This window comes from Syngnathus acus, chromosome 14 (assembly GCF_901709675.1).
Source record: "Syngnathus acus chromosome 14, fSynAcu1.2, whole genome shotgun sequence".
Classification (NCBI taxonomy): Eukaryota; Metazoa; Chordata; class Actinopteri; order Syngnathiformes; family Syngnathidae; genus Syngnathus; species Syngnathus acus.
The window spans coordinates 8,772,174-8,785,147 of NC_051099.1; the positions used below are offsets into that span (position 1 = coordinate 8,772,174).

The following is a 12,974-nucleotide window of genomic DNA, read 5'->3' on the forward strand; positions in this document are numbered from 1 at the left end:
GCAGATTTTGTCTGGCGGCCGAGGAAAGACGGGACCAAGTTTCTAATTGGCTTTGTGTGCAGGTGGCGCTACTGAGACACAGCGGACAGGCTAAACGAGCAAACAAGTGGTAACCATATAACGAAGAAAAGAAACTGTTCAGTCATCTCCGAAAAAGAACAACTGCTGTACTATATTCCAAACCTTCTATAACGTCAGCGCCTGGTTTGGTTTGAAGTTTCACATCTCTTTCACCCGCCTCTTTCCTGTGCTTGGGTTGCTCTGTCAGTTTAGTTCCACACGACTTTTGTGTCATTTTCTGTTCTCTTTTTCTGCTTTTGAAAGTGCGGGCGACGTGGCGTAAAAAAAAAAAAAAAAATCAGCTTGTAATGTCTTCATCTTTGGTAGCCTGAAGGAGAAATGAAGCATTCAGGCTCAACTCACACACACACACACACACACAAAAACAAGAGTCGCTGTGCAAATTTTTACTAGATTTGAAAAAAATCAATTTCTGCGCAAATCGGATACGAGGGTATCAAAGTAATAAATCTTAGTAGCGCTTTTGTTTCTTGTGATGTCTCATTGTTAACCATGATGACCTGTTTTTGGGCAATACAAAGAGGACTCCAATATTTTTATGGTCCTTTTTTTATAAGTGTTGTTTTTGTTGTTTAGAAGTATATAAATATTATATAAATATATATATATATATGCTATAACAAATTTCATATAACAACATTGTGAATTCAAACTTGCGAAAAAGAAATGTAGCTGTACATATTATTCCAGTCACTGCATATAACCAACTCAGTGAGAGAATAGCATATTTTTGTGATGGTGTGTCAAAGAACATGTTATAGCGTGTGAATAGAAGAAAAAGCTGTAAACACTTATGATTCTGATTGTTATTATTATTATTATTATGATAAGAATACTTTTTTCCCTGCTGAAAGACGGTGACAACCCTGAGATCAACACACACTTGTTGTTCTCTGTAAATAGTCAAAGCTGAATTGTTTTACAAAGTGTCAAACCAGCAAAAATACAAGTGGTATGTTCAGTCAGTCAAGTTTTATGAAATTTAGAAAAAAAAGAAGAAATACAACAAAAAAAGATCCGAATTGGTATCTTTTGTTAAGGTGTTAAGATGAGGAGAGGAAGAAAAAAAAAAAAGATTTGAATCCAAAGCACACTGTACTTTTAGATTGCATTTTGTGCATATGCGGACACTTTTGTACTCTTCTCAGTTTTTTCTTGTTTGTATCATCCTGCTCCTTCCCAAATTCTTTTGGGAACAATGTATGGGCTCCGCGAACGAGCCCGCTTCGTTTTTAGTTTTTTGGAATGAATTAGGAAAGGATTTTGGTACCATACCTCAGCCTTGTGAATTCTGTTGTGGATTTCCAGGCAGGTTTAATTTATTGTCACGTAAATGAAAACACTGAATGACTTAAATAAATCTATTTAAAGAAAAAAAAAAGAAAGGGAGAGCGAGCAAGAAGACGAAATCATTGCACTGTGAGTAGTGAAGTACAGGCCATTTCCTATTTGCACATGTACATGTTGGCTTTTTAAAAGGCGGCCGGCCCTGTGCTTTGGAATTAGCATGAAGGATTCTTGGATTCGTGTATTCTGAAATAGACACACCCCTTTGAATTGCCAGGTGACTTAACAGCTCGCTAAATAGTTGACATGTTTGACCTTTGCTTTGCTTTTATTAGACCCATGACTCATCTGAACGTATTTATTCTAGGTCACACACTGAATTATTCACTATCAAACCATAAACATTTCGATGATAATAATAATAATAATAATGTTGCGCTCCGGGAGTGTCGTCAGCTATTTCAAGGTCATCCGGCAGAGCGGAAGGTGTGCATTCTGCTCCATAATGATTATGTAATGTTTTTATTTTGTCGATGTTGCATTTCCAAACAACCAGGTTCAGAAATATGCTGGATACTTTTAAAGTCAATGGGATGGAGTTGTGATCAAGTAATAATTTAAAGAAGGAAAAAAATTGTAATGTTCACAATGTAAAAGAAAATACAAAACGACCAAAAAAAAAAAAAGAACAAAGAAAACAAAGATGCTTCTTTGCTGATTTCTAGTTCAATTTTGTTGTGGTTTCTATATGAATAATAATTGTACTATACTATTAAAATGTACTGTGCATCCATTGTTTTTTCTCTCTTTCCATCCTCGGAAGATCTTTTGTTCCTCATTCAAGTATTTCATGGGTGTGTAAAGAAATAACTTGTGAACGCAGTGCTGTCTTTGCTCGCAGTCTAGTGCTTCATTGTTGTTCCCCCTCCGCTCTACCTCTCCTCCCTCCCGTTCCCTTCCTCGGCCTCCTCCTCTAAGTACAAGTAGATGTTCTCTATAGAACTCAGTAAGATGATAGATGTAGTGACTGTGGTAGACGTAGGACCAGTCAAGATATACACGAGACCTTTCTCTCGGCGACCATGTTAGTCTTCACACTTGGACCTTTTAGTTCTTCTACTCTTTCTTCTGTTGGCGTCATCTTTCACGTGGTTTCAGTGAACCAAAGCTCTCGTGGATGGACGCGGATAGAGAGAAACACTTGCTGGGAGGTGGAAGTGTACGCAAGGCATTATTTGGATATCCCACCCTTGAATGTTTTTTAAAGGGGTGTGCCATACTACCTTAAATGCTAACGCTAGATATGCAAAACGTGTATTCTTTGCTTTGCTTTGCCAGAGGGACACCTGCTATCATCGTGTAGACATTCAAATGGTAGTCAGTCATTTCTACTTTGTATGTTACGTCAAGGCTGATTCATGCAGAGATTTCATTTCAAATGAATTAATTGGAATAGAATGGAAACATAGGCCCGAGTATTTAACCACTCAACCGTTACTACTCAGTTTTTTTTTTTTTTTTTCCATGATAGGGACAATGAAGGAGATGGTGTTTTCCTACCAGAATTGATGCTATTGCAAGCATTCATCTTAACTTTAAACATGTGAAACATTCATTTAAAAAAGAGATAGAGCGATTATAATAACGAGCAAAATCAAGACTTAACACCTCTGTGCTATTTCGCCTTCTATCCAACAGGGTAAAAAAAAAGTGTTCCTTCGCCTTAGTTTATATACCGCCAAATAGTTTTGCTTTGAAAAGAAATATTATTAGCACCACGTAAGAACGAAGCCACCTGAACAGAACAAAAACTTGAACTTTCTTTGCCACCAATGGCCTCTGTAGTGTTGTGATGCAGTAGCTTGGACTTTAAGGTAGCATGGCTGTGTGGCTCTCATTTCATTTGATCGCAAACTGACAGCGCTTTGCAGCTGATGAATGTTACTCATTTTAGTCGACTTAGCTTCTCCGTTCAGGGAGAGGGGAGGGGGACTTGGTTTAAGAAAAAAAAATCAAAAAAGAGAGATAAAAAAAAAACAAATCCACCTGGAAGGTGTTGACGTTTGTGTACTACCGTATCCATTGAAACTTGAATCTCGAGGCAAGTGCTAGGCAATGGCCACACTTCACTTAGTGCTGACTTTTCTGTCATCTTGTCTGCTGGACACGCAGCAGCAGCTACGTGTCCACTCAATTTCGCTCTTGAATGTTCTCCATCATTGCCATCCCAGAAAAAGCTTGACAAAGCTGTCCTGATCTTATATAAGAGTGGGCTGTCACAGTGGCCACAATGTTATTTGTCTTCTTTTTTGGACTTATTAACACATCTATTCACACTCAACACGGAAGCTTTCAAGGTGGCAGAAAAGAAAAGCAGTTAGTCAATTTTCAGTTGAAAGCATCACCACCTCCCATGCAAATAGACATATATATCGGACCGTCCCATTCAGTCATTATGCCATAGTTGGAGACCATCCCAGATGCATCGTAGGACGTGGGATGTTTTTTTGCATTGCTCTTGAGCCATTCCTAACACTTGCCCCCCCTTTTTTTGTTTTTTTATTCCGTTAACCGACTTTTTATGGCGAGAGACGGACAGACAGACCTGACTGACCTGATCTGAAAGCATCTTTCAGGTTACCATATAGGCTTGCTAAAGCCCCGTTGTAAAATATATGGAAAATAATGATGGATGGATGGATGGATGGATGGATGGATGGATGGATGGATGGATGGATGGATGGATGGATGGATGGATGGATGGATGGATGGATGGATGGATGGATGGATGGATGGATGGATGGATGGATGGATGGGTGGGTGGATGGATGGATGGATGGGGGTCTCTCACATATCAAATGTGGAAAGTCTAATTTTATATTTGTATTTTCAAATAATAATATTGACAAAAAAAATGTCTGTGAAAGGTTTCCATCCTCTAATGTGGTCCAAAAATTGATGTCTGTCTGGAAAATAAATACAATAAACTGAATTGTTATATTACTTTTCGTTTTGTTTTGTTTTGTTTTGTTTTGTTTTGTTTTAAATAGCTCCTGTAAATTTGCCACGGATCATTTTTTAAATTAGAATTAATGTTTGAAACCACACTGAATCACTCATACACGTTACGTCTATTCACAGAATTAAATAGCGTTGAAAGGCGTAATATTAATAAAAGTTATTGTGAGCGCAGTCCCAAACTGCTTTAAGAAGCAAATAAGTGATGCTGCGTAGTACTGCTTCCCCCTAGCGTCCTTACTCGGTGCTAGGTATGCACTCAGGAAAAGAAGCCAATCAACCGCCGGTTGTTTTTCTCATCAGCAGCATTGCGCGCGAGCATCAATATCAGCTAAGGTTCACTGACGAAATAGCTGTAGACGAAATAAGAGGATGAATCAACGCGAGGCCGCACACATGAGTTGAAGTTAATAAAGGTTGAAATTCAGTCATTCCAATTCAAAGTTTATCATCATTATTCACATTACATTCCCTCTCATGTAGATGCAATATATCACTTTCAAAGATGTGCAATATGCTAACGCCATCAGTCATCCTGACAAGCTGATCGATCAGCCAAGCGGAGGCATTTCTAGACCCCCTGGAGGCCAAAAGGAACACACACTTGGTTACAGTTAAGTCATTGATATGGGCAATTATTAAAATCAAAATGGAGTCAATAACATGGGCTGTCAGGAACAGTGTATTCTTTGGCCATCCTAGCTGGTTGACCTTTCCGCTCTGGCTGCTTTTAATTAAGGGCCAATTAAAAGTGGCAAGCTGGATACTACAAAGTCGTCTACAACGGTTTTAAAAGGGACACAATGTGTCAAATTGAGTTTTTAATTGCTTGTTTGCAAATAGTCAGTCTCTGGAGTGCCTACTGGCCAACAAGTGCAAAATTAGACAACTCTATTTTTAAGTCTTTTATTTGCTTTTTTTTTTTTTTTTTTAAATGTGAGCAAGCCATTTTGAATTTTCTCCAGGGCGACGCAGTTCAGCAGAGGTGTCATGAAGAGACGGTCCGCCCCCCTTTCCACCCCCCAAGTGTGTCAAAGGTATGCTTCGGACGCGATGGCTATGCATATTCATGATTGCAAGACACACGTGCCTCAGCATTTATTAAAGGTAATTATAAGCTGCGTAGAGATGCCAGCATGCTTAATTGGCAATTACAGGTATCGGTGAAAATGACGGGACGTCATCCTAAATAATCACGCTGCATTTATACCTTAAAAATGACTGGGAAAGACGCCATCGTAGGAATTGCTATGTATACTGAGTAACGTTCATTCGACTTGATTTTATGTGAATCACAAAATTATCTCTCCTCCCAGGCCTGTAATGGTTATTCCTCATCGGCAGCGGAAAATGTTTTTGACAGGGCTGTGTAATGGAGTCCATGGCTGCTTGCTTGTGTGAGTGAGTGAGTGAGTGAGTGAGTGAGTGAGTGAGTGAGTGAGTGAGTGAGTGAGTGAGTGAGTGAGTGAGTGAGTGAGTGAGTGAGTGAGTGAGTGAGTGAGTGAGTGAGTGAGTGTGTGTGTGTGTGCGTGTGCGTGTGCGTGTGCGCGCGTGCGCGCGTGCGTGCGTGCGTGATGAGACACTCAGGTGGCGGCTGCCTCCCAGAATGCACCTCTAATGCGGAGGCCGCCGTGCAAATTGACGTGACATTGATGGGCACTCTCTCACCGGCGCCCGCACAGCCACTCCATTTGCTAATAATTGCTGATTAAAAACCACTTAAGAGTCCATGACAACTCGAATGTGCATTAACCACATGACCTTGTGCCAATCGTCACACGCATGCCGCTTCTCATAAAAAAGTAAAGGTATGGGGAAGCAACACAAACAAATGCCGTTCACTTTAGAAAGTGAGAACATTCCATTGATTGTTGTAGAACCTTTGGAATAATGTTGTACGGGGGTTGCCTTGAGATATCAGTTAGGTAGCAGAAGTTCTAGCTAATATGCATCCTGGCTCCTTTTCATGTTGCTCAAAGAATCATCTCGAGTCAGGTGACCGCCGTTCATCCTCAAAAGCAAAAACGTTACGTGAGCATTGCTTAAAGCTTGCCGTTGCTTCTTATCAAACAGAAGGTCATTTGTGTGAGGCCATTTGCTACAATATCTGCTGGTGTAAAATACACAGCGGGGATGCAGTCTCATTTTTCAAACAAGGACACATTCAAGGTCAACCACGGCATCCCTCACGACACGAGCTAGAATTCAACCCCATAGCAAAGCAATAATGGACATGGCATTGTTGAAGTGGTGACGTGTTTGTGTGTGTTTCATACAGTACATGGCCTTATCAATCCTTGCACAACACAAAACAATTTGCTCATGTTTCTCCAATGAATAGCTGTGCCCTCCTTTCCTCCACATTGAGCGATAAATGTATGCACAATTTCAGAAACACAATCAGTGCACTGAATGGAAGCGCACATATTCTGTAGGAAAAAAAAACCTCATTGTTGTTCTCGAGCTATGCAAAAACAGTCAATGGCCCATATCACAAAGTGAAACACACACGTTGACACTCGCCGCGTCTCGCTCGCTCTTTCCCCCATGCAAGCCCACCAAGCACAAAGCTGAATTCCACCAGGCAGCAAACAATGTGTGCAAGCACAATGTTGACTCGGTCCAGTCCGTGTCTCTTGTAGTTATTGGATATTGATTTCACTTAGGAGAATGTCAAAAACATTCAAAATAAAAATGTCTCCTTTCTTTCCCTGCCAAGCAGTCCATTTTGCCCCATCCTTAGGCCACCTGACATAGTAGCAGATATTTTGCCCCATTGTGTCTTATGTTTGTTTTGCCATATAGATTTATTTCCTCCTCTGAAATGAATAAATTCATCAAGTCCATACTATAAATATTAAAAACGCAATTTTTCATTCCAATAACCTATCAATTGGAATGTGAAATACCTCTAGAAATCCAAACAAGGCTGAGCCCAAAATGAAATACCAACCAACATAAAGTCAAATGTTTTTTAATCATCCTTTGTCAAATTTTACACATCCAAAAACAGAACAAAAATGTTAACATTGCAACACATGCAGTCCTGTATTGTATGACTTTCTCAGTTTAACATCACAGCCCTATCTTACTTTTGAATGGCAAATAATATTCACTCCTCAGCCGATCATATTTGGATTTGAGAGACAGAGGCGATGAAGTCCACAGGAAGACTTTCTCTAACTTCTTGCATTTTCCTTCTGGCCCGTTGAAACGCCTCTGGCAGAGTCAAAGAGCAGCCACATCATCAAAATGTAGTCATAGATTGTGATAACATATTAGTCCAGTTCCACTGAGAAGAGTCTTCGGCTTACCCATGGTGCTTAAGAGAGTATCACGGTGATGAAATCCTTGGGCCTGGTCAAAAGTGTTCTGCCACCTTCTCCTTGCTGCAGTGGAATTGGCAAAATCCCTAGAGGATGTGACAGAGCGATGTGGCAAACCGATGAAGACAAGTTTCCATTACAAATCTGTAAGCTAAGCAATTACCTCGACTGCTGAATGCAGTGAAAACGAAAAGTCACACTCCCCGAGGTTTGTGTACAAAATCCAAAGCGACTGAGCCTGTCGCCCTGCCGTCAGAAAAGGAAACAAACGACGTTAAGACACGCACACCTGGTCCTGGTTTGTGCAGACATTTTGGGGTTTACCTTAAAATGGCCTGGTACCCTCACGTAGCTCAGGTCCTCCAGTTCCGGGGAACCTCCGATAAAGAAGCGCCTCAGGGCCGAGGCCGTGCCCGTCTGAAGGGGTCTCCACGTGTGACGCGTCAACGTGTGCAGTCCTACAAATTACACAAACTTGAACGCGGCGTACACGAGTTTTTGGCGGCGGGCTCGTCGCTGCCACCGTGGCAACATTCACACGCAACTTTTAATAGGACGTGGGTTGCCGGCAGTGTTGAACGGCTTTGCCGCCTGCCAGTAAAGCCGCCGGAAGAAGGACGAGGAGAGGCAATAGATGGGATACTACTTTGATATGATCAATCTAATATAACTTTGTCAGCTGTCTGCCTCCCTATCGAGTTGTCACGTTTGGCAGCGACATACCGGGCGTGGAGGGAAAGAGCAGGTAGCCATAGCCTTCGGTTCGATATCGCCACCAGGAGTCCAGTGAGAGAACCTTGAAATACAACACTGGCCACCGGGGTCCGGATTCTGCAACGACAGCAAATGGCAAGGAATTGCTTCATCATGAAATGCCGGCGGTGCTAATGTGCCGTGGCGCTAACCCTCGTGCTCTTCCTCGCTTGTGCAGAAAGCCTCCAAGGTGAAAGGGTAGCAGAGGTACGCCACGTTGTCCTGTTGGCACAAGTCACGGAAACGTCAACGCTACTGCGCCCAAATCCTTCGACCGGCGAACATACCAACCTTCCCCAGTGATTTGGTCCGAGAGGCGTGAGTGACTCCTGAGTGGGACTGCGTCGGCGAGCTGGACCAGTCTAGCTCGCGAGACCAGCGCGGTTATTTTCGAGGCCTTGTGTCGAGATACCGGTGCGAAAAGCGATGGCCACTTACTGTTTGGCAGCTCCGTTATGAAGTGGACATACAAATGATCATACTCAAAGCCCTCGGCGGAGACTGGACACACCAGACATACTATCTTCAATGTCCTCGCACACACATAGCAAGAGTCAACACTGAGTTGAGGCTTCCTTACCTATCTCGCCGTTCAGGAAGTAGCGCAGAACACCCGGAGGAGGCTACGAGACAACACGATTCAACGTGTTGAGTTACATGGTGGATAGGAGGGTAAAATATGGTGCGTGAGTGTATATTGGATTTGGCCCAGACGAATTGGCTAAGATGAAATTCCAAATTTCAAAGCTTGACATGGAGGACCTGAAGAAGGGGGCCTGAGTAGGGGTTACTTAAAAGTTAGTTCTTCAAAATTAACTATTGTTAAATTGGTAAAGGGGAATTTGTTGGTTGAACCAGTAAACCTCCATTCCCGTTCCAAATTTCACCAGAAGATGGTGCCAAAGTCAGATTGACCTAACATAGTAAATTAATAGTTTAAAAAGTCATTGATTAGATGAAGACTTGTTCTGAAGCACAGCAACACACAATTTTGGATTATGTTATATTATTTTGTTTTGCTATAATATACTTTGAAACTGCTTGAATATTTTAATTTGCTAACTAGGGAAGCCCATGGTCATCGTTAGGTAATGAGAATGAGACATGTTAATCACAGTTAGAGTAAGCTGCAATATACTTTATTTTGTTTTGCAATATTGTATAGTTCGTAGCAACTTGAGCAGCATCATAGCACTGATGTTTCATTTACACATGAATGTATTAAGAGTTGAGTAAGGACAAGGGGCTGACAGTGGTACCGTGGGTGGAAGACTGCAATCCCACGCTTGAGCTTGACCTAGAGGTCACCAGCTTGTCAAAATATGTTTTGAAGATGCTTGAGTGTTTTAACTTGCTAACTAAGAGAATCCACGATCATAGTTATGATTATGTGTTAAATTGACTATTGTGAAAGTATGTGTTTTTATTGTCACGATGTTTGATCAGTATCAAACATGTATGTAATATTGATGTTCCATTTACACATGAATGTATGAATGTGAGCGAAGACAAGGAATTTTAAAAAGAATTCGGATTTTGGAACAAGGAGAACTGATCACTCGACTTTTCCACCAAACAGCATTTTAGACCTCTAGCCTCTTACCCTTTTTTACTATATTTTTGAGTTTTCAACCAAGAGAATTTTGAGGCTGAATCATTTTTGCTCTATTGAGAATGGTGAGTGGAAATTATTGTTAATTGTTCGAACAATTGAAACTTGTAATTCTGTTTCTTGCTTATTCATTAAATTTCTACTTTATAATCATTTAATTTCGATTAATGATTATTTTGATCTTTTATGCTTTAAATCTCTCTTGTTTCTCTATCATAGTCATACTTTAAACCGTTCAGTTCTTTTTTAAATGAAGACAGCTTTAATCCTTGACATCAGGGAGTGTCAGAATCTGGTTCGAAACCGTTAACTTAAACTCAGCTAGTGTGAGTGTACGCTAGTGAAAATAAACGAGTTCCCGCGGTCTTAACAAAGACAGCTAAACTATTCCGAGCGGATAACAAAAGCAATAATCTTAATAGGAAAGGAGAGCCGCTGAAACGGCCGCGATCGAGGAGATCCTGGGTCTCGACAAAGTAGTTACTCAACCCTCGGGTTTCTTTGATTTCAGCGGGACTGGCGTCCGGAAATGACGGAATTAATCTAACAATAGATTAGTTACCTGAACAGCGGTTAGACTCGGAACGAATCTTCTTTCCGTACCGGCTTAAATTAATTCTCGTCTCCCCTACAGGCTGCGTTACTGCAGAGGGGCTAAAGTACAGAATTTTACCCTTTAAACGGAGAGCCGGTCACTTACATCAGATAAGTGCACGATTGACAAACGTCAGAAGCGTTCATGGCCGACATTGTTGTTCAACAGATTGAGCCCAATGGACCGGAGCACTTTTTTTCCGAGCAGCAAATGCTCTGCTCTCGTTCCTTCACTACGCCTCATAATGTTGGATATCTTTAGATCATACAAATTTATCACATTGTTGACAAAAGAAAAAAAAAGGCAAATTACTTACCATTTCAAAGTCCTGTCCAACGAGGCTATTTGGAAACTCGGTGCGCCTGGAACGCAGCTACATAGTCAAAAGGAGCAAAGTGAGCTTGTTAATGTCATCAAACATCCCACGCAGCCGCGTCATTTGAAGTCACCTCACGGCCCCCAAAATGGCTACGCACATCTCGGTACAAACGCTGCTCTCGTTCTTTCTCCTCCGATTTCATGCTTGCCGACGCGTTCTCGATGGTGAGATGCCAGATTTCTTTGTTGCTCCCAGCAGTTGCTATCCTGCAAACACGCATTTGAACTGTAAATGTCGCATGGTACGCTTGACGCATCTTGGGTGAACTTGCCTGTAGGACTCTTTGCCCTCGTTGAAGTCGGGTTTCACGACAATGGTCCCGTTGCCATCTGTTTTTACGGTCAACAGCAAAAATTCGTTCTCCTTCAGACCCAACCTGAGCGAAGAATACACAAAGAGAGCATGAATCAGTTCTGACTTACAAAGCAACGTAGCGGAAATGACACTCAGTCCCAGCTGATTGACGGGGGCCGGTCTTACCTTCCAGGAGGACCCAGATCTCCCATGACGTGCATTGTCTGCATGACACTGTTCACCTCATGGCTGTTCCTCTTGAACTCATCGCTGGGCTCCCAGTTGATGATCTTGGACTTGGGGAAACTGGCATCCCTGCGAGAAAACAACATAACCTTTGCGCCGGAGTCACGTTCTTGGCGACGCTTCACGGTTCACACCTACGTAGTTCGCCTGTCCTGCCTTCGCTGCCGCACGGTGGCCATCCTTTCGGCAAGGAAAGTGGGTTTGGTCTTGGTGGTGTTGAGCAAATGGCTGCCTTGCTGCTTTCAATGTGAGAGGAAAAAAAGTATTTTTAAGAGTCTAAGAGCACTCGAAAAGAGTATTTGACCTCCCACCAGCTGCTGCAGCGGCTGACAGTTGGTGTAGCGATCATAATCTGTGTAGGTGAAAATTCTGCGGTTTTGCCGGCCCTCGGTCTGAGTCAGGGCTGTGACCTCTTTGTGGTACTGCCGGTCCAGTGGGCTCTGACACGCAGCCTCGTTTTGGAACAGCTCCATTTCATACTGCAGGCAATCCCGTTTGTCAGAGACACTCAATAACCACTGAGCTGTCGTGAAGGGAGTTCTTACAGTACCTGACTGAAAAGCTTCTCCTGCCAGCCAACGACGACGTCTTCTGCGTTATCGCCTGGTCACAGAAACAACATGTCGGGAAATTGACCCTTTGTGGAATTCTGTGGCCGCCATGCACACTATTCGAGTTCTCTCACCAGGCTGGGCTTGCGATGTGAGCGGCACCAGTTCAATGACTCCTGCATCCTGCTGGGACAGAACTTGCCGCTGGAGTTGTTGGGAAAGAGTCACTGTGGTGGTCACCCTCTTTAAGGATACCCTTTAATTGGACATACGTATATAAACCTAAAATGCATTACTGCTTTTTACAGGTAAGCTTAATTTGACCTTCTCTAAACCATTGAATAAACATCGTGAAACGTCACCCCAAGGTCCCTAAATCTGAATAGTAGGCCAACATGCTGCCGTTGATCCGAATAATACAAGCCACAAAAGCAAACTACACTTTTCAAACCAATACTAACCTTATCCGTAGGTTTTTTATGGCATCCAGAGACCGGTAGACAGCCTCTCCGGTGTCACTGTTGCACCATTCAGACATGACGGATTGCTTACTAGCGCGTAAACATTAGCACCATCTTGCTATTCAAATGTACTTAATTAGCAGACAAACGACATAACTGTGTGATTTTTTCCTACAATTTGGCTCTGTAATTCAACTAAATAGCTCGGTTTCCCTCCGAAAATGATGGCGAACAAATAAAAAAAAAAAAGAAGATAAACGGCAATGGTAAATGCGCACGGAACCAGACAGACGTATCCATAGAGACGAGAAAACTTCCGTTTTGCCTAACCTCACGTCAGAATCAACACCGCCACCTATTGGATGGAAAAC

The 12,974-nt window shown here is 42.2% G+C and overlaps 2 protein-coding genes across 12 annotated transcripts in view; one reads left to right on the forward strand and one right to left on the reverse strand.

Annotated features, from left to right (window-relative positions):
• The window catches only part of LOC119133937 (RNA-binding protein Musashi homolog 2), a 187,196-nt gene extending 179,715 nt beyond the window's left edge, over positions 1-7,481 (forward strand). For 5 of the 8 annotated variants that reach the window (XM_037270259.1, XM_037270258.1, XM_037270264.1 and 2 more), the window contains one exon: positions 63-4,371. Coding sequence is in view for 2 of the 8 variants with exons in the window: in XM_037270258.1 (XP_037126153.1) it covers positions 63-113 (51 nt within the window). In the remaining 6 variants the exon portion in view is untranslated. Of the gene's footprint in view, position 1; positions 4,372-5,351; positions 5,424-5,702 lie in introns of those variants that run through there. The other 3 variants (XM_037270257.1, XM_037270260.1, XM_037270261.1) reach the window with 3 other exon arrangements.
• Positions 7,345-12,927, reverse strand: mks1 (MKS transition zone complex subunit 1). 4 transcript variants are annotated; one of them, XM_037270250.1, is made up of 18 exons: positions 12,604-12,927; positions 12,277-12,398; positions 12,142-12,194; positions 11,903-12,070; positions 11,730-11,827; positions 11,532-11,660; positions 11,323-11,427; positions 11,149-11,257; positions 10,989-11,045; positions 9,046-9,088; positions 8,904-8,966; positions 8,757-8,827; positions 8,618-8,687; positions 8,436-8,543; positions 8,037-8,170; positions 7,876-7,958; positions 7,701-7,798; positions 7,345-7,605 (listed from the first exon to the last, which is right to left on the reverse strand). In XM_037270250.1, the coding sequence occupies exons 1-18, from the start codon at positions 12,678-12,680 to the stop codon at positions 7,514-7,516; spliced, it is 1,680 nt and encodes a 559-aa protein (XP_037126145.1). In that variant the 5' UTR covers positions 12,681-12,927; the 3' UTR covers positions 7,345-7,513. The 4 variants fall into 4 exon arrangements, with proteins under 4 accessions (XP_037126145.1, XP_037126143.1, XP_037126144.1 ...); XM_037270248.1 differs by having other exon boundaries at positions 11,122-11,257; XM_037270249.1 differs by having other exon boundaries at positions 11,730-11,830.
• Between the last annotated feature and the right edge of the window lie 47 nt (positions 12,928-12,974).